Source organism: Eublepharis macularius, chromosome 17 (genome assembly GCF_028583425.1).
Source record: "Eublepharis macularius isolate TG4126 chromosome 17, MPM_Emac_v1.0, whole genome shotgun sequence".
Classification (NCBI taxonomy): Eukaryota; Metazoa; Chordata; class Lepidosauria; order Squamata; family Eublepharidae; genus Eublepharis; species Eublepharis macularius.
Genome location: NC_072806.1, coordinates 31,713,882 through 31,734,992, shown reverse-complemented (window position 1 = coordinate 31,734,992; position 21,111 = coordinate 31,713,882). Strand labels below are relative to the sequence as shown.

At 46.5% G+C, this 21,111-nt stretch overlaps 1 protein-coding gene across 1 annotated transcript in view; it reads right to left on the bottom strand.

Moving 5' to 3' along the window:
* LHFPL7 (LHFPL tetraspan subfamily member 7) overlaps positions 1-21,111 on the bottom strand; it is a 103,250-nt gene that overhangs the window by 69,686 nt on the left and 12,453 nt on the right. The window contains exon 2 of the mRNA XM_055001771.1: positions 3,179-3,317. Coding sequence (XP_054857746.1) covers positions 3,179-3,317 — 139 coding nt within the window. The remainder of the gene's footprint in view (positions 1-3,178; positions 3,318-21,111) is intronic.

Here is a 21,111-nt window from a genome sequence, read left to right as displayed (position 1 = left end):
AAAAATATGGCATTTGGCAGCCCCTGGGCCAAATGGAAGAGAATTCAAAGTTCATCAAAGTTTCAGATGCTGCTGCTATTCGCCTCAGCGGGTGTTTCTTTTACTGGGCAAACCAGTAAAAAGATTGGTGGGCTGGGAAACTTTGACGGAATCCAGCTCCCTCCTGGGTGAGCCAAGGGTCTTGCTGATCCAGGCTACAGCTGGCCCTATCCTTGGGCACGGTGAAGCGGCTGATTTGGAGTGACGTTACAGGACAACTGGCTGTGGGCAGTTTCTCATCTAGGGGACTTACCATTACAGCACTAAACACTCCAGGACCGAGGCATTCTGTCTCCTTCTGTTAAATGAAGCAGGTATGTTATTTCATGGAGAAGAGACCATGCATGAATGGCTAAATGGAACCTCCATATTCAGAGGTAGTATACCTTTGAATTGCAGTTTATGGGGGGCAACAACAGGAAGAGGGTTTGGCCACTGAACACCTGTAGTGGGCTTTCCGGAGCATCAGGCTGGCCACTGTGGGGAAAAAAGAGGACGCTGGACTGAACGGACCCAGGGTCTGATTCAGAATGGAGATTTGTGCATACCTGACATTCTCTTTCTAGACAAGTGCAGTGCTGAGAAGAACACTACGAAATTAATAGAAAAAACAGAAGGGAGATGGAAAGTGGTATGCTTAACCCTCCCAGAGCTTATAGAATCCTGGTGGGGATTCTATAATCCTGGCAAACCCCCAGGCAGCCTCAAAATAGCGTATCTGCCCCCTCCCCGCCCCAGTTTATTACCTTCATCCACGTAAATGAACATTCTGGCTAGCAGAACGGTTTGCACCCCCCTCCCAACCCTCCTTAAGCCAGACCCTTCCATAAGCCTCCTCGCATGTGTAAATGCAAAGTAACGCAGGCTTGCCCTTTCCCAGAAAAGAACAAGAACAAATGCCCTGCCAGCATACAGATGGCTATGGCCTTTTGAAATGCTGTGGAGTTTAAAGAGAAAAATGGACCCCGGTAATTAAAGTAAGAACGGAGGATTTCTGAAGGGGTTGAGAGACTCAGAGCTGGAAATAAATCACTGCAGGCTCGTATTGACAAAAGGAAATTTACTGTATTTGTTTGATCAAGCTATTGAGCTCCTTTAAGGCTCTTCGGCCATCCCTTGTGTGTCACTAACCATTTTTACTCCACGCCTTTTAATTGTGGTTATATGGATTAATTCCCATTTGAACTGTGGTGGCGTGAGTCAACTGAACAATAATCGAAGTCGATTTGTAATCAATCCCTGACCCCTCTTTGGGGTCCACAACACTCTCCCAAAACAGATACCTTTAAAAGAGAAGTTCTAGTTGCCTGGCAGCCGAGGTAAAAGAGCTGGATTCATTTATGGTCAGCGTGGAGCGGGGAAGATGTGTGCCATTCCACCAAGAACGGAAAGTGCCCAGGATTTCATATCTTCCTTAGGGCTAAGCACTTTTGTGTTCTCGATAAAGATAAAATCAGCCCAAGTTTCTAGTCCACATAGTGAAAAAGCCCTAACTGATTGTTGATAGATTATGAGGGCACAAGAGACTGGTTTAAAGTAACTAGCAAAAAGAAGCAGGAGCTTTTGGGGAGTGGGGGGGACAGAAGAGGGCCTCTTCACCCACCCCCCAGTTCCCATTTTTAAGGGGTAGCAACACAATCTTATAATCTAACAGGCAATACGGAAATACGTGAAGCTATCTTACATCAAACCACTGGCTCACCTAGATTAGTACTGTCTTCTCCGAGAGGCAGTGGCTATGGAAGCTCTTAAGCGGAATTCCTTCCCAGCCCTCATTTTATTGGCGAGGCAGAGAAACGAAGCAAGAACCATCGGCATGTAAAGTAGATGCTCAGTCACGGGAGCCACGGGCCCTGCCCACGTGCAAAAGCTTTAACACCAGTTCAGTGCAGTCATGAAAAATGAATCACTCCCAGAGCAACACCAAAGTAGTTTCACTTTGACATTTCCACCGGCCTTTAAAAAACAAAACAACCTCCCGCCTCCTATAGCCCTTTGTTGTTGTTGTTGTTGCTTTCCATAAATACAGGCCTGGTTGAAATACTTTAAGAAAGCAAAATTATCTTCAAGAAAATGTCAACACACAGCCAAGCCATTCTTGTAATAGATGTGTCAGCAATTGTCTGGAAGCCTGAGTTGTTTTATGTTGATGCCACTGTAATGGCTATACAATTACCTGCATATAATACTAGACGGAAATACTAGGAAGTATTTTAAAATGCATTTTTAAGGGGGCTGTTTGTACAATCTTAGGTCAGCACCCAGGTTTGCACAAAAATCTAAAAAAGTCCCACCAATATCCCCTCCCCATGGAATGCTTCCCGGCACCAGGCCCCCCTGGCTGTATAACCAGTAGGCAGCTATCATAGGCAAACTCCATTCATCAATACATGACTCAATAATAATAATAACCAGGGCTTTTTTTCAGCGGGAACACGGTGGAACGGAGTTCCGGAACCTCTTGAAAATAGTCACATGGGCTGGTGGCCCCGCCCCCTGATCTCCAGACAGAAGGGAGTTGAGATTGCCCTCTGTGCCGCATGGTGCATAGGGCAATCTCAACTCCCCTCTGTCTGGAGATCAGGGGGCGGGGCCACCAGCCATGTGACCATTTTCTCCGAGGGCAACCCAATGAGTTCCACCACCTCTTTTCCCAGAAAAAAAGCCCTGATAATAACAACAGCAACAGCAACAACAACAATGGCGCTTATGTATCGCTCTTCTAGAGAGATTAGTGCCTCACTCACAGCGGTGAACAAGTTAGTGTTATTATTATCCCCACAATGCAGCTGGGGAGCTGGGGCTGAGAGGAGTGGCTTACCCGAGGCCGCCTACTGAGCTCATGGCAGGAGTGGGATTCGAACCAGCAGAGCGCTGATTCGCAGCCGAGCCACTTATGCACCGTGTTACGTGGTTGATACATTTCCCCTGCCCAGTTCATCCTCCACCCCCCCTTAAAATTCTATATATTTTAAAACCTAGTTTTAGAGAAGTCACAAACTCAACTCTCTTAGAAGCACGGGGACAAGAGGAATGAAAAGGGAAATGCACACACAAACCTGGAAACCCCATGCCAAAGGGGGCGGGGGGAGTCAGTTTATGCAGCTTTCACTTCAAGCCAGGACACCTGCTCACTTACCTGCCGCCGTCTGAATGTAACTTGCTAGAGTGCACACCCGTCTCTCACAGGCCCCACCGGGAAGGAAGATCACGATGACAGCCAGCAAGGAACTGAAGGCCAAGAGGGCACAGCCCCCGGAGCACAGCACCGCACTTGTCTGGAAAGGAAAGGCATGCAGTGAATCAAACAGATCTCTCTGAATTTTTGCAGCACCGTGATCAGTCCTGAAGGGTTCCCAGGGTCCCCACTGACTAGGCCTCCGTCACTCTTGACAGATATGCCAGTGAGGGACCTGTCTTTAATCTACACCCCCGTCCCCTTGGCAAAAAACGTCAAGCGTTTCAGACGTTCTCTTCCTGCTATAACAGTAAACTGGGGCAGCTTGGACCAATCATGAAAGCCGCCTACAAAAAACTTAGGCGTTCCTACATACCGGGGGGGAGCAAGTATGTAGAAAAATATCAGTTTGTAAGTTAACCAAAAAGGGGGAAGAATTCTCATACAATGGCGAGGAAAGAGCAGTTCTATTTCTTTATTAAAATATTTATGCCCCACCTTTTCTCTTGGCCCAAGATGGTTTTGTGCCCCAGGAGACAATGTACCGAGAATCAGTTAGTGGGGTAGAAGAAGAAATAGCCGGGTAAAGCCCCTGAGACAGGTTTGCCAACCTCCAAGCAGGGCCTAGCAATCTCCCGGAATTACAGCTGATCTTCAGACTACAGAGATCAGCTCCCCAGAAGAAAATGGCTGTTTTGGAAGGTGGACTCTATGGCATTATGTCTCATTGAGGTCCCTCTCCTCTCCAAACTCCACCCTCCCCAAGCCCTCCCCTCAAAAAATTTCCAGGAATTTTTCAATTTTGGCCATGCTAGAGCACAGGATGGTGGGGGATTTCCAAATGGTTACTCCCTCCCATGACACTTCGCTGGCCTCACTGTGTATATTTTATCGTAGCAATCCGCACATCTAACCAAGCTGCTGTGATGCTACAGAATATTAACAAACACTCTAATTGTCAAGAAGGGGGGGGTCAGCTGCTAAGTGCTGGAAACAAAAGATGACGGCTTCAGGGAGATCCCCACCTATAGCGTAGGGCAGTGGTTCCCAACCTATGGGTTGGGTACCACAAAGTTATTGCAAGTGGTCCAACAGATCCATTCAATTCGGGCAGGTTTCTGCCTCCCCCCAGGCTCACCATCATAGCCACCGTGCCCCCCTCAACTCCAAGTTGAATGGCTGACAGCTGTGCTTCATCTGCCATACTTCTTCAACTGGGGCTGCCAACTCCAAGCCCCCACCCAGGCACGCAGCATAGGGCCATCTTCACCAACAGTAATTCCCCAAGTGTGCACCAACGCACTCAGGGCTGCTTACCTGCTTGCGAGGAGGAGAACCACTCCTCGTGAGGGGCTTGGGTGAGACACATTGGCTCCCATCACCCACCTGTTCTCATTTCTGGTATTAGGTGGAAATGCCTGGGCCTTGATCAGGTGGCGGCTTCCCTGGCCCCTCCCACAACTCTGGCAGCCCAGGAAGGCCAAGACTGTGCCAGTCACTGGGATGTGGTAACTCCCTCGATGAAAATGGTCATGTGGCCAGTGGCCTCGCCCCCTGATCTCCAGACAGAGGAGAGTTTAGATTGTCTGGAGATCAGGGGGCGGGGCCACCAGCCACGTGACCGTTTTTAAGAGGTGCCGGAACTCCGTTCCACTGTGTTCCCACTGAAAAAAAGCTCTGAGTGCTGCTATGCATTAATGTGCCACTGGACTCATTTTGCCACTCAGATGCTTAGTCACAGCTGTGGGAAAGACATGAAACTCAACACTTGTGCCCAGAGATCTGACACCATGTTCTGGAGATGAGATCCCCCTTCTTCCAACCCAAGCGCCGCTGCTAAGGCCACGGAGGTGGGGGCAATCAGGCATCCCTTGTTGAAGCATGGATCCACAAGAATTCTTTTGACAAGGAACATTACGTATTGCACTTTATTCATTATTTGATTCCGATTTCTGTGAGCCTTTCGGAGCCAACTTACTACTAAAAAGCAGGCAGCGTGCAGCCGTACCTTATCTCTCTGCTAGGGTTTTAGAGTTTCAGCGTTGTTTTGCCTTATCTTAATCTATTTCAACTAGACTCTATTTTAACTAGAGAAGCTGTGGCTTTGTTCTTAGTTGGACGGTTTGCTATCTGGAATAGAAGTTGCAAATCACGAGCCCTTGCAAGAAGGGGGGGGGAAGCGGAGGAGGGTGAACTCAGATCAACATACCCCAGAAAAGTCTACAAAGCAGCTGAAAATTGATGACTTTATCTCTGCTAAGAGCAATGTAAGTGGCTTATCGGCCTTTTATTCTGCAAACAGATACAAACAGAACTACTGAAAAGAAGGGTTAAAATCAAAATAAATAAGCCTCCACCAATTGTTTTGTCAAGGATTGTAAGTTCACGAGACATCCAAGTGAATTCCCAGACTTAACTGTCAGCAAATAGGTGACTGTACACTAGTACCTCCAAACTATGACTTGGATAGCCCAGGTGAGCCTGATCTTGTCAGATCTCACAAGCTAAGCAGGGTTGGCCCTGGTTAATAATTGGATAGGAGACTTGCAACAAAGACCAGGGTTGCAGAGCCAGGCAATAGTAAACCACCTCTGTTAGTCTCTTGCCAGGAAAACCCTGCCAAGGGTTACTGTAAGTCAGCTACTATGACTTGAGGGGAGGATTTCTTTTCACCTCCAAACTATATAAACGTATGAAGCTTGTTTATACCAGGTCAAATCACTGGTCTGTACAGTCTACCCTTCAGCCAGACTTCCAGTCTCCAAAAGCAGTAAAAATACACCAGTCATCTCATTAAATGACTTCATAGAATAAATAAGCAAACAGAGCTTCTGTAGAATAAATAATGCTATTTTCCAAACGTATGCAGATGCTCTTGTGATTAATTAAATACAAATCCATAAAAGGCGTGAATGAATTCATACTAGCTTTTTGTTATCATGGCTTTTCTCAAACAATGGGTACTAGCAGTACAGCTACTATCATGTGGGTGTGTGTGTGTGAAATTTTTTGATGTTAAAAACGGGTCCCCATACGTAGGGAATGGAACAGTACTTGTCACAAAGACTGCTTGGGAGATAGTAGGCAGCTGAAAAGAAGGGTGGAGGGAGACAAAGCCACACACAGTGCCAAGAAAAAACATGGACTGCAATGTTTGTGAGATGCGATTCAGAAAGACTAGGGAAGCTGGGTTTCACATGGCAATTCCAAATAACCAACCTCAAATTGTAATTTAAAAACTTCAGGACCGAACACCCTTATGTTACCAGACAAATCCTTCCAAACTCCACTGCAAAAACGTTCATGTTTAACTGGATGCCCTCTCCCGTAATCGGCGCATACCTTAAGTTCCTAACTCTCATGGAGGCAAAGGGAGGGAGAGAAGAGAACGAGTCACCTTCCTAAACGTTTTAATGCTGATTTTTTCCCCCTGCTTGAATCAAGAGCTAATAAACTGGATTTTCCTCTAATCCAACATTCTCCTTCAGTTCCCTCGTAAGATCGTTAAACATTTATCCCACTTTGATTTCCGAAGCGGAAGTTTGATGGGCCAGGTCTCTGGTGCTGGCTCTCCGCCTCCCTTTGGGGGCTCTCTGCTCCTTCCCTGTTAAATGTATTGCCCACGGTTCACTTGCCCCTCGGTCCCAAGAGGGGTCAGGATCGCAGGGCAGGGGATAGCAGCAAGCGTCTTCCGTGCGTGAAGATTAGGCATTGAATACAAGGGCCATTAGACTCTGTTGATGCGTTTCGCTGCCTCCACTGATAGATAAAATGGATCTCGTTACCAGCCGTGCCTGGATGTTTCTTAATTAACAGGCACTCCGCAGAAGACGCCCTGCCGCTGTCAGACATGGCCCACTGCCGGGTGGGGGAGAAGAGGAGGAGGGAGTCGAGGCATATTAAAATTCTATACTTGAATTTAAAATACTTGAGGGACCGTCTCTGCCCATATATTCCCCGGAGGACTCTCCAATCGGGAGAAAAACTATTGTTATCGGTCCCTGGCCCCAGGGAGGCCAGCCTCACCTCAACTAGAGCCAAGGCTTTCTCAGTCCTGGCTCCTACCTGGTGGAACGCTCTGTCTACTGAGACCAGGGCCCGGCAGGATTTACTATCTTTCCGCTGGGCTTGTAAGACAGAGTTGTTCCGCCAGGCTCATGGCTGAGGCTGGGCCTCCACTGGCCGGAGGATGCCACATCCACCCCCCTCCTTGTGAAAGTTGCCCACCCCTGTTTGTTTTTCAGCTGCTGTTGCTGTGCTGCTATATTCAGTTGTACTGCTGTATCGTTGGTTATTAGTTGTATTGCTGCCACCAGGCAAAAGAGTGCTGCTATTCTTATAAAAGCACCGAGTCATTACTGACCCATGGGGGGACATCGTATCACAACATTTTCTTGGCAGACTTTATATATGATGTTTTAATGTTTTAATATGGAATGTTTTAAAATGATTTTAAGGTTGTTATCCACCTTGAGCCCGCTTGCAGGGAGGGCGGAATACAAATATTAAATGAATGAATGAATGAATGAATGAATGAATGAATGAATGAATGAATGAATGAATGAATGAATGAATGAATGAATCAGGGGGTCTGAATTTTGAAACCTATCTAGGAGCTGTGCATGAAATCAAAGCTGCACTTTTCAAACATTGTTTTGGGTGATACTGCTGGGTGTTACTAGCCACAGCAGGGATGGGGGGAGAGCAAGGAGAAACCAAAATCTTAAGATGCCAAAAGGAAGGCCTCCCTCTCCACTGTATCTGCGAGCACAGTCCCTGGTGCAGCTAACTATGTTGTTCCAGCAGTGTGCTTTAGGGCAACTTTATAGTAGTATTGCAGTTTTAGGTAGGGTTGTCAACTCCAGGTTGGGAAATTTCTGGAATGGATGGTGCTTGGGGAGGGAAGGGACCATATCAGGGTATAATGCCATGCATTCCGCCCTCCAAACCTGCCGTTTTCTCCTGATCTCTATAGTCTGGAGATCAGTTGTAATCCTGGGAAGTCTCCAGGCCCCACCTGGAGGTTGGCAACCCTTGCCTAAAGGCCCTTGCGCGCTCGGCCCATCAGCAACTGCTTATGGTCAGTAGCCAGTGATTTTATTTCATGGACACAGGTGCAGCTTGAACTTTTTCCAAAAGGAAACACTGAAAATAGACGGGATTTCTCAGCATCTTAAATAACACTGTGACACTGAGAGATCTCTGTCTTTTGGTGCTACACCTCTGAAGATGCCAGTCACAGCTGCTGGCGAAACTTCAGGAACTACAGTGCCAAGACCACGGCGATACAGCCCAGAAAATCCATAACCATCTTAAATAAAATCAGAGCAGTGCAATGTGGGGGAATGCCCCCTTCAGTTTGGCTTGTGGTTTTGGCACTGGGGCAACAACAGAGATTATCTCCCCTCCCCCGCCCCATGATATTTGCAGGACAGAAATTGCCCACGTGCTCACAAAGTGCTATTAAGCAAAAAGCAAAAACAGGCCGTTCCCCTCTCCCCCATGCAGGGAGAGGGGAGATAGGAGAGTAGAAAGCTATGCCTTCTCTGGCACGCTATGGCGCAGGTACAAATGCTCGCTCTTCACAGTGACTTTTGAAACTGAGCATGTTGCACAAGAGCTAAAGGCAACACCCTTCCGTTTCATCTAACTGCGTTGTGAGTAAAGGAGTGTCTTATCTTCTTTTAACTATTCTCAGCACAGTATCCTCTGTCAACAAACCGGGATCCTGAACACTGCCCAAGTCCGGGCCATTCCTTTGTTTTGTGCAGATGTGAAGGTGCTGCAGGGAACCACTTCCCATTTGAGTGTAGCCCCCCCCCTCCATGATAAAGATCCCATTCCCCTGGTGAGAGCGAGGGATCCCCTGCTCCCACCCTCCGCCCCCTGCCACCAGTCACCTAGACGGGGCAGAAGAAAGGTGTGGGAATGGGCCTCCTGGGCATGCTCCCAAGGTGATGCGACGACATCACCCACAGAAGTGATGTCATCATGGCACCCCAAGAGCACTCGACCCCAAACAAGCCTGTTTGGGACCAAAATCGACCTGCAGTAAAGCATGCATACCCCCCCTGCACCTATGTGATGATGTCACTTCCAGGAAGTGACATCATTGCAGAGGCACACGCAAAAAGCATGATGGGAGCAAAGAAAAGGTAAGCACTGGTTCCCCTCTCCCCCCAGGAGGGTAAGGGGACCTGGCAACTCTACCGTTTACACTCATTTCGCTGCAGTAATACATTCCTTAACTTTAAAAAAAATGCACACAGAGGTTATACTAGACAAGCGGGAAAGAAGCGTGTCGACAGTTTTGCCCAGCTTTCAAGTTGCATGTGTATTTCGTGCTGCTTAAAATTGTTATCCTTAGCGCTTGAGGAAGGGAATGAGTGAAAGCCCTGCCACGCCAGTGGTGGAACTGTCCAATTCAAGCCATGACCTGCTTCGTCCTTCTCCAGCAGCACCACCCACCGTTGGATCCTTGAGAGAGAATAGTAAAGAGTCCAGTAGCATCTTTAAGACCAACCAACTTTATTGTTGCATAAGCTTTCGAGAGCCACAGCTCTCTTCGTCAGATGCAACCGTCAGGTTGCATCTGACGAAGAGAGCTGTGGCTCTCGAAAGCTTATCCGACAATAAAGTTGCATCTGATGAAGAGAACTGTGGTTCTCGAAAGCTTATGCAACAATAAAGTTGCATCTGATGAAGAGAGCTGTGGCTCTCAAAAGCTTATGCTACAATAAAGTTGCATCTGACGAAGAGAACTGTGGCTCTCGAAAGCTTATGCTACAATAAAGTTGCATCTGACGAAGAGAGCTGTGGCTCTCGAAAGCTTACGCTACAATAAAGTTGATTAGTCTTAAAGGTGCTACTGGACTCTTTACTATTTTGCAACTACAGACTAACACGGCTAACTCCTCTGGATCTATGGCCATAGAGAGAAAATAGCATTTGGCAGATCAGAGATAGGAATGTATTAGGGATTTGAATAAGTTTGCAGAAAACACATATACACGGGTTCCTCTGCCCAAAAGCTCCCACAAAAGTTTAGATCGTGCTTTCAAAGCACATCAGATACTCCTTCCCACAAAGTATGTATCATGGATGAAGCTGCCTCAGACCATTAATCTACCAAGGCCAATCCTGGCTGCTCAGACGGACAGTGGCTACCCAGGACCTCAGGACAGGTCTTTCATGCCTCACCACTTCAACAGGAGATGCCAGGGACAGAACCTGCATGCATGCCAAGGAGAATCATGACCACTGATCCATGGATCCTTCAGCAACCTTGTAAAGTAGGCCAGTATTACTCTCATGCAGACTGAAGGCCGGCCAAAGGTCACCTGGCAAGTTCACAGAAGAGGCAAAACACAAGCTGGGGTTTTCTGTACCAACATTTAAACACACACACACACACTCACACACAGAGTCACTACATGAAGACAGCTCAAATCTAGGGTTTAAGGCAATGTGCATTTATTTGGATGACAGTCCCTGAACTTTTCGCCCAAGAAATCACAGACTGCGTAGGAACTGTTATTATTATTATTTTTCTTTTGGCATACATCTGCATGTTGGGATAAGGGGCTAATCAAAGACCCAGCAATTGACCACTCAACACCACCACCACCACCACTATGGCTTGTTTTGGAAATTTCCGTTTCCTGTTGCAGGACTAGAATCACGCTTGTACTGTTTCACGAAAAAATTAACCTAAACAGAGAAAACCGAACAATGAAGGCAAGACCGTGCCGAGTTCGACAATCCACATCAAATTTTGCGCTCGCCTGGTACAGATCACAGAAGCCTGTGAGATTTCACAACATTATTAGCCTCGTTTTGTGGATTAGAAGCTTGCTTTCAAAAAGGCAGAGATTCTGAAGAGCCTAAAATTCCCATCTAGCATCAAAATGGCCCTACCGTAGAAGCCACAGACAGGGCTTCCTAAGTATGCCTGCAGGCTCCCGGCCCGAGCAGTAAACACTGCCCCCTGATCAGTATTCACCTTCCTCCCTCCACCTGGCAGAGAAAACATAATTCAAGTGCTACATTACCAAGGTTTCATTTGGTATTCATAGCCAGACTCCCCAGTACCATCATAAAAGAAATTCATTTCTCTTTCTTCTTATCCCAGTCACACATCCGGCATTTCCATCCGTGCTGGAGCTGCACCTAATTTAACACCAGATAAACTCCCATTAACAGATGTTTGAACCTCTGCCATGGGGCTAGGCAACACACACGCCAAATGATAAGCCAGAATCCACGCAAGGTGGAAGTGCATTCAAATTCTGCAAAGAGAGAAATATCTATGCAAACAAGACATCAAACTGAAATTGGTTTCTGGGTGGCTGGAAAAATTCTCAAAACTTATCAAAAATACTGTTCACCCCAGCGCCCTGGATTTCGCCAGCCTGCCCTGTACAGTCAGGATGGAAGGAGACGGGGCAAGTAGCTCAACAGCCCATCTGAGCAGCTGGCAAAAGAAAGCCTGTATCTGGCAGGATATTGCAGAGCTGGGAAAGGTAGAGAAAAAGGAAGCCAAAACGAACAGCAGGTTGGAGCACCTTTCACCTCAGCGGAGGATAAAGAGTTTGGATCTTTTCCATTTAGAAAAAGGGGGACATGAAAGGCATGCAGGAACCAGAGAGATTTGTCTCCCTCTCCCGTAATACCAGATCCCAAGGACACTCTATCACTCAGGGTAAACAAAGGTAAGTATTTCATCACACAAACTCAGGATTGAACTTGCGGAACTCAGTGCCCCAGGATGATGTAGCGACAGTCAGAGGCTGAGATGGCTTTAGAAGGTAATTAGACTAAAGTTCCCAGAGAAAAGGCCCTGATGGCTATATGAACCTCCATGTCCAGAGGCAGTTTACCCCTGAAAGCCAGTTGCTGGGGACGGCAATCACAGGGGGAGGCCTTGGCCTCTGTCACCCTGCCTGGGACCTTGTAGGAGGCACCTGGATGGTGCTTAAGGGATGCAGGATGCTTGACTATTGGTCTGATCAAGCTGGATACTATCTTTCTTAGCTATCGTGGCATCCCCAAAGAAAAATGGGAAATCCATGTGTAAGAATGCATCCTTAAGGCACCCCCCCCAACAAGGAGCAACACAACCACCGCCCCACGGAGGAACCACTGCAGCCTCCCCTCCGCTCGTCTGCATAATTAATCACGGGGACAGAAGTGCTCCTCCCCACCCCCGCTCCCTACATGTTATTAATAGCCAGCACTCATGCATTTCCAATGATAATTTCATTTCTGATCTGCCATCTTGATGTATTATTTACGGGAACAGAACGAGGAAGTTCCCCGGCGTGACTGTTCCCCGTCAGCCACCCTTGGATGGGGACTGAGCATCTATTGACGCAGTCTGCCAGAGAGAAGAGAATCGTTTGCCTAGCTGAGAACGCCCAACAGGGGTGGCAAACTCCCAGATCTCTCTCTGAACTTCCCGGGGAACAGGAGCAGTCAACAAGGAGTGAGAGCGATCCATACAGATTGCTTGTTCCACAGGATCCAGCAATAAGATGGCAGACAAGAGGGCAGAGACAGGTCAAAGCCGCCTGGTTGCGTCTGAATATCCCTCTTCAGAAATCGTCCCACCGGTCTTGTTTCCGCACCAATTCCTCTTTCCCTGTGCTGATTTTTTCCCTCTCCTTTAATGTCTTTCAAGATTCTTTGTGCTGATGATGTTAAAAAAGAAAACAGAATACCACAAAGGAGCGACAAAAATGAGGTGAACTGAAAGTAGGGATCAACAATAACAGACAAAATCAAAAAAGAAAAATAAGAGCAGCCCTATGGGATCTGACGAATGCTCTATCTAGATATTGCCCATCCCTGGCTGACACCTGTTTGGCATTCTTTTTAACCCAACCGTTCTGCTGAATGCTGAGAGAGCATATGGAAATTTGGTACACACATCCCAGAAGCAATTGTACATTTCAAGTTCAAAAAGCAGCTCAGCCCCACACCTCACACATTTCCAAACATGGAAGAAGGAAGGGGGTATAATGCAAAATATGTTGTACTGAGAGAGGACTCTTAGATACTGTTCCCACAAGTCCCAGGGCCTCAGCCACAACAGCCTACAATTGAATTCTTGCTAATAATATGCAACAAAATGCTTTGAAGATTCTAAAGCACTCCCTTGAAATCCTAGCAACCAACCCTATAAGGTAAGTCAGTATTATTATTTCCATACTCTAGATCAGGGGTGGGCAATTGTTTTGGCTCGGGGGCCACTTTTTGGGAGCGGAGGTTAGCATTCATTCATAATGATTGCATTCATTAGTTAACTATGCATTTCAGAAAAGGTATAAATTGTATCATAAAAATCAATAAATATAAATTAAATAAAATAGTGGTAGTTTTATTCAATGTATTTATTGTGCTAATTTCATATCATCTATAGCTGCAAGCACATTTAATTTTAGAATCAGTTTAATGAGACAAATGTAGGAATGAAGGAAATGAAGGAAATTTCAGTTGAAGGTGGATTTTTCTGACTGCCTTGGCGGGCCACAAAAAACTCTGTAGCAGGCCGCATGTGGCCCACGAGCTGCAATTTGCCCACCTCTGCTCTAGATGAAGTCTTTCTCTAAGGACAGCATGCATATTCATGGCAGATGTTCTCCAGTTTCCATTTTTAAAGTAATTTTTCCAAACTTTTTTTTTTTACAAGAATCATCCAACAAATGGGGTTAGGGGAGAATAGTATAAAAACGATGGAGGGAAGAAAAAGAGGAGAAGGCAGAAAAGCCTAATGAACTTTAAAAAGAAGAGGGTTATATAGTGTCTCTGCGCAGAGTGGTTTCTTGCTGATCAGCAGGATTTTTTTGTTTCCTAATAATTTAAACATCTCTCTTAGTGGAAGCACGCATTCCATCCGTCACACAGCTATTTTCCTGCTGAGGTCTAATCTAGGTACATTTAATGTAATGGAGTCTTTTGTCCACAGCTGCACTGTGAGAGACACCTGATCTTTCCAGCGCTGGAATAACAGCTCTCGGTCTCCATGTGTCCTTCTCAGGCTGACGATGTCAGAGAGCAGGTAAACATATCCGAAGACAAGCACGCTGAGAAAACTTTGCCAGCGTTTCCAGCACAAGGTTAATTCTGCCAGTAACCTCAGACTGTGACGCAGCAGTCCTAGATATGGTGGACTGAAGTCTGTTCTGGCGACGCACAAAAGCTTCTCTTATTTAAGACGCACAAAAGCTTCTCTTATCTAAGACAGGCCTGGTAGCTTGTCCCCTACCTATCAACCCATGACTTAACTGCAGTGATCCAAGCAAGAGTCACCTCTAGATTAGACTACTGCAACTCGCTCTACGCAGGGCCTCCCCTGGGCCTGATCCGGAGGCTACAGCTGGTCCAAAATGCAGCTGCGCAAGTAATTGCAAGGGTCCCAATTAGGGAACATATAACACATATACTACGCCAGCTGCATTGGTTGCTGGTTAACAGGTCTGGTTCAAGGTTTTGGTGTTGACTTATAAAGCCCTATGCGGACTGGGCCCAGCATATCTGCAGGACCGCCTCTCCCCATATGTACCCCACAGGATGCTTCGTTCAACAAATAAACAACTGTTGGTGGTCCCTGGCCCAAGGGAAGCCCGCCTGGCCTCGACCAGAGCCAGGGCCTTTTCGGTCCTGGCATCGATCCGATGGAACTCTCTGTCTGAGGAAACCAGGGTCCAGCAAGATTTGTTATCTTTCCGCCGAGCCTGTAAGACAGAGATGTAAGACAGGCATATGGTGGAGGCTAGGTTGGGCCCCCACCGGCCACACTAAAGATCTGTCCACCACCCCACATATGAGCCAGGGCTTGAAAAGCAGTATTTTATCATCACCATCTGAAAAGAAGCTGTATTGTATAAAGTTGTTTTGATGTTATTTGTATACTGTTTTATCTGTTTTTAACTGTATTTATGTAATTTGAAATGTTGTACTCCACCCTGAGCCCACCTGGCGGGGAGGGCGGACTAAAAATCTAATATAATAAATAAATAAATTATTTTTGATAAAGACATTAAGGGACCTAGCAAGTACAGAAAAGAAGGTTCCCCTGTATAAGCTGTGATAGATCTAATGTGAGTTTCAAGACATATGCCCTATGGTCTGCCAGGCTCCATTTTTAATATTTTTCGCATTTCTCTCCAGGCCTCCTTCAAAAGGTATCAGGGTAGTAAACATGGAGGAAGGGAAAACCCCATCCAACCGCTCTGAGAATGACTGTCCCAAGATCAGTTGCTGAGCTTCATGGCCTGCAGGGAGATTTGAATCCAGATCTCCCCAGTCCAGTGCTAACACTCCAAACCACTACACTTACAAGGAGGTACAAGAGTGATAAGTATCACTATTGCATCAGGGCAGGATGTTTTTCAACTTTCCGGAAGCACATTATTTATTACTCCCTCCAGATACCTCCGAGATGCCCATACTTCAGGCACAAGGGAAACAGTCCTCCCCTGTTAAATGTCTCCAGCAACTGTTACTTAAAGATATACTGCCTTTGAGTATGGGTGTTCCATTTAGTCATCACAATCAATGGCTGTTGATTGTGCTAGCCTCCAAGAATTTTTCTAACTACGTTTAAAGCCATCGGAACCAGTGGGCGAATCTTGCGGCCACAAATTCCATGAATTAAAATTACGTGTTGTGTGACAAAGTTATTTCTTTTGGGCCTGTCCCAGTCAATTCCATTGAACAAGCTGTTGCTGCTCAACAGCATCGGCCATCCAAGACAGAACATACCCGAACACGACAAGGATAGAGAACGCTAAACAAGCCCCATGAAAGATCTAGGCTTACAAAGAGACAAGCGACAATTTCAACTAAGCCACAGTTACTAGCGCAGGAGAAAAACTGTCACGCACTCATCCTGAGATACAAAATACCTTCTAACTTTGGAGACAAACAGGAAGAAGACGCCCCCCCCCCCTCCCCGGCTGCCAAAACTGGACAGAGAGGAGGCAGCCGGTTTATTTCTGGAGCCTGCACTAGGTTTAGAAAACACAACGGTTTAGAAAACATGCCATTTATTTTCTAAGCAGGAAAACAAAATTACTGCTCTCTGTGGCTAGCACAACAAAACTGTCTTTGACATTTTAGGAGATCCTGGCACTTCTCCATTGTCCTTTGCGACAGAACTAGAGGAAAGGATTGGAGAATAACAGGAAATAGTCAAAAGGGCAGGAACCAAAAATAGTTCAGTGGGAGAGGACTGGGAGGGTGGTGTGTGCGTGTGTAAATCCACACTCTGCAGTGCCCAACTGCGACAGCCGTAGAGTCTGAGCACCGGAAAAAGTTACTGCACTGGAAAAATCATAGTATCATAGAATCTTAGAGTTGGAAGGGGCCACAGAGACCATCTAGTCCAACCCCCTGCCCAATGCAGGATCAGCCTAAAGCATCTCTGACAAATACTCATCCAGCCTCTTCTTGAAAACTGCCAGTGAGGGGGAGCTCACCACCTCCCTAGGCAGCTGATTCCACTTTTGAACTACTCTGACGGTGAAAAAGTTTTTCCTAATATCCAGCCGGTACCTTTGTGCATGTAATTTAAGCCCATTGTTTCAGGTCCTACCCTTTGCTGCCAACTGGAACAGCTCCTTACCCTCCTCCAAATGACAGCCTTTCAAATATTTAAAGAGAGCAATCATGTCCCCCCTCAACCTCCTCTTCTCCAAACTAAACATTCCCAAGGTACCTTATAACCAATTCAGCTCCAGGTACATATTTCAAAATACATTATATTCACGGTACTAAAAATGGCTTTTGCTCCCAAACTGTAGCCTTGCATACACAGGAGAGACCCCAACATGCCAAATGCTACAGGATTCAGAAAGAAAGCAAAAGACCCAGAATAGCAAGCACATGTTACACATAAACACGAAGACAACATGGAAACAACACTTCTACATGTGGGAGGCCACTCTATTGCCTCTTGCCTCCGATAGCTTACTCCTGTATCTGAACCAAGCCACTGTCTGGGATCAGCTTTAACATACCCCCAAAAGGTATTGTTCTAATATTAAATATCATTAAGTGTTCTATTAAACGGGCACACATGACCGCCACGGGCATAGGATTTTCAGACAGTGCCCCCAAAGTGTTTTTATCCACCCTATCAAGCTTATTTGGGAGACACAGCAATATGGCTTCCCCCGAAGACTCACACAAGTTAGTGAAGGTGCCCCACGCACCAGCTGTGCCCTCCCTCCTCCTTTAAATCCCACCATGAAGCCACCCTGAGCCATAAAAGCTCAACTTAAATTTAAATTTCAGACTTTAACCCACAAGGAAAAGGAACCAGGCATATAAGCAGCTATGCCAGTTTGGATGCACCACTTGTTATCTGCGGCTGACCCTCCCTTCCCTAGGCCCCTCACTCTCAGTCAAGCTACAAGTGATGCCTGACACAGGTTGGACACTTGTCAGCTTCCCTCAAGGTTTGATGGGAAATGTAGGCATCCAGGTCTTGCAGCTTGGCTCTCCATTTAATTGAAGTTTACAGAGCGGCAGTCTATGGGAGGGAGAACATGAAGTCGGGAGGGGAGTGCAGGCGTCGGGCTCTTGCTGGGCTCCCCCTTCCCCTCCGTTGTGTGTGTGTGGGGGGGGGGGTCTGTAAACTTCAATTAAATGGAGAGCCGAGCTGTAAGACCAGGATGCCTACATTTCTCATCAAAACTTGAGGTAAGCTGACAAGTGTCCAACCTGTGTCAGGCGTCACTTGTCGCTTGGCTCTCAGTCACTTCCCCCACTGTCAAAAATGTAGGCTGCAGGCTCCTCTGAGCTAAGGCCTGATTGCCTTGCCAAGTCAGCAAGGAAGGCAGTCGCTGACGAGGTCCCGTTAAGCTCCTTATAACTTTAGCATGGGATTCAGCAACTGGCTGTCTCTGGGCCAAACCCACCCTGAGAAATACTTTCTTTTAGAGCTAAGCTACAAGATACGAATTACACAAGAAGGAGCATGTAAAGGGAGTTGCAATGTTAGCCGGGAAGCTGAATTTTAAAAGAGATCGGAAGGCTTTGTCAATTTCCCCCCTCTACAGAGCCAGGGAGATGTTGCTCAGAAGGGTTTTTAATTTCTTCTTTGCCTCTTAAAAGGGGAAGTGAAACTGACAGAGCCTTTGGGAGGTAACAAACCCTCTGAGCAGGGATCTCCCTGGCCCTGTAGAGAGGGGAAATTGACAAAGCTGATCTCTTTTAAAATTCAGCTTCCTGGCTAACATTGCAACTAGAGATGGGCACGAACCAAAATAAGAACCAAAATTAAGCATGAACCAGGCCGGTTCGTGGTTTGCGAACCACGGTTCATCAGATCCCATTTCTGACGAACCACCATGAGCTTTAGGCTGGTTCATTTGGTTTGTTTTTTGGTTCGTCACTGCAGACAGCCTGGTGCCAATCAATCAGTTTCCTAGGCAACAGGGGATGGACTTCCTGCAGACCTTCTGCTTACCCAGAAGTGACCTTCTGCTGACCCGGAAGTGATTATTTTCTGACCTGGATGTGATGTTTTCACGAACCAAACGAACAGGTTTGCGAACCAGGGGCAGGTTAGTGAAAGTTCATGGTTCGTGAAATTTGATGAGCCACGAACCACATGGTTCGGGTTTTTCCCAGTTCATGCCCATCTCTAATTGCAACTCCCTTCACGTGCTCCTCCTCGTGTAATTTGTCTATTGTAACTTGGTTATTTGAGGTAAGTTTGCTAGCTCCAGATTCAGAAATTCCTGACGACTTTGGTGGTTGAGTGTGGAGAGGGCAGGGTTTAGGGTTGAGAGAGACCTCAGTAGGATATTATGCCATAAAATCTATCTCCAAAACAGCTATCATCTCTAGGTGAACTGAGCTCTGTTGGCTAGAGATCAGTTGTAATTCTAGGAGATCTTCAAGCTCCACTTGGATGTTGACAGCCCCACTTGGGGGATTGTACAGTGCGATGGCTGAAGCCCTGGGACTTCTGGCTAGTGGAGAAGAAAAATGCCCCATGGCTATCTATTACCACTTTAAGCTGTCTATCCAGTAAAGGATTGCCATCCTCCAGGTGGTGGCTGGAGACCTCCTGGAATTACAACTGATCTCCAGATAGAGATCATTTCCCCTGGAGAAAGTGGCTGCTTTGGAGGGTGGACTCCACGGCATAACACCCCACCGAGGATTGTCCTCTCCTCAAATCCCATCTTCTTCAGGCTCTATCCCCCACTCCCCCAAATCTCCAGGAATTTTCCAACCCAGAGCTGGCAACCCTAAGTCCAGTAAAAATTAGCTGTGGAGCAGGCGAGGACTTTTAGAAACATTGCTTATGCCGGTTTCCAGTTTAAATTTCACTTGGAGTTAACAGATTTTTTTAAAAACGAGATTTTTGTGCAAGTATGACCAGATATATTTAATGAACAGAATGGCCACAGCCTGCATCTCACACCCAAGGAAATAAAACAACGGGTATAGATCTATCATCAACCAGGATTTATGGAGGCCACAGAAAGGCATATTTATAGACCCGTTGAGGGGCTCTTAATTTATTTGGGATAAACAATTAATCACATCCAGGAGTGGGAGCAGAAAGGACAAGGAGGTTTTATGAGCCCTAAGATTGCTGATAGGGAAATAATGCAAAAACAGATCCAAAGGAGTTAGCTGTGTTAGTCTGTAGTAGCAAAATAGTAAAGAGTCCAGTAGCACCTTTAAAGCTAACCAACTTCACCGTAGCATAAGCTTTCGAGAATCACAGTTCTCTTCATCAGATGCATGCAGTAAAGTTGGTTAATGCAAAAAATAAGATTCCAAATGCAGGATCCAGAAAGAATACATGCCTGACTCTAGAGGTGTGCTATTAGAAGCAGCTTCTGCAATTACATTTTCAAAGTGCAAAGGACCCCGTGGAGAGGATCACATGCTCCAAGATGGAGCTGCTATGGCCAAGGATAAATAGCATCGGGCAGGAGGGAAATCATTCCCTCCAACACTTGAGAAGTCTAGGCAACTGGTTAATCTTCCAGCTCTGCCTCCTTCCCAGCTATTGGATGAGCTTCTGTGATGTCACAGAATGTTCACTGATGCCTCAACACAGTTTTAGTTCAGTGGGCAAGCATGTGAGTTTGGAGGCAGGCAGAATGTCAAGGGGACTAGACACGCTTTAGACATCTTTAAGATGTCCCTTCCGTCAAATCCACAGAGATTGTAGCTAACCATGCTGGTCCATAGAAACATTGCAAAAACAGGGGTCATGCAATGCCTTTTCATTAGCACCCTTTTGTGATACTCTGATTAGCTCCAATAAAGAGGGGCTTGCTTGAATCCACAGATGCTTATGCAATGTACACGGCCTCTATAAACTCATCCACAGAACACACGATTGACACTGGATTGTAGGGTAAAGGCAGCTTAAAAAGTGAAGCGGGGCTGGGGCAGAGAAACCGAAGTGCAGACTAATGGAGGAAACATGAGCTCAAGATCCAGAAAAGCGGGAAGGAAATCTCCAAGGCGACCAGAGCCATTCATAAGGCAAAACTCCCTCTCCAGCACATCTTTCCAAGCTTCTTGTCTTGGAGAGGTGGGTTTGGACCAGCTCTGCATATGCTCAATGATACTTTTGTTCTGATGCTGCTCAGGCTTTGAGGGTGAGGACAGAATTAGATCAAAGCAGAGGAGACTTCCTTCGTAGCTTGCAATCTTCACCTCTCCTGGATATTAATAGATTCCAGAGAGACTTTTTTTTTTTTTTTGCTACTCCCTCCCCAACCTCTCTAACTGCAACCACGGGATTTTTTATCCGATACGACAGGATCAGGCATACCATAAAGACCAAGGGTGACAGTATGTCATTTCCATAAACAAATTAGAATCAAAATGAGTTGGCAGTGAGGGCCACGGGG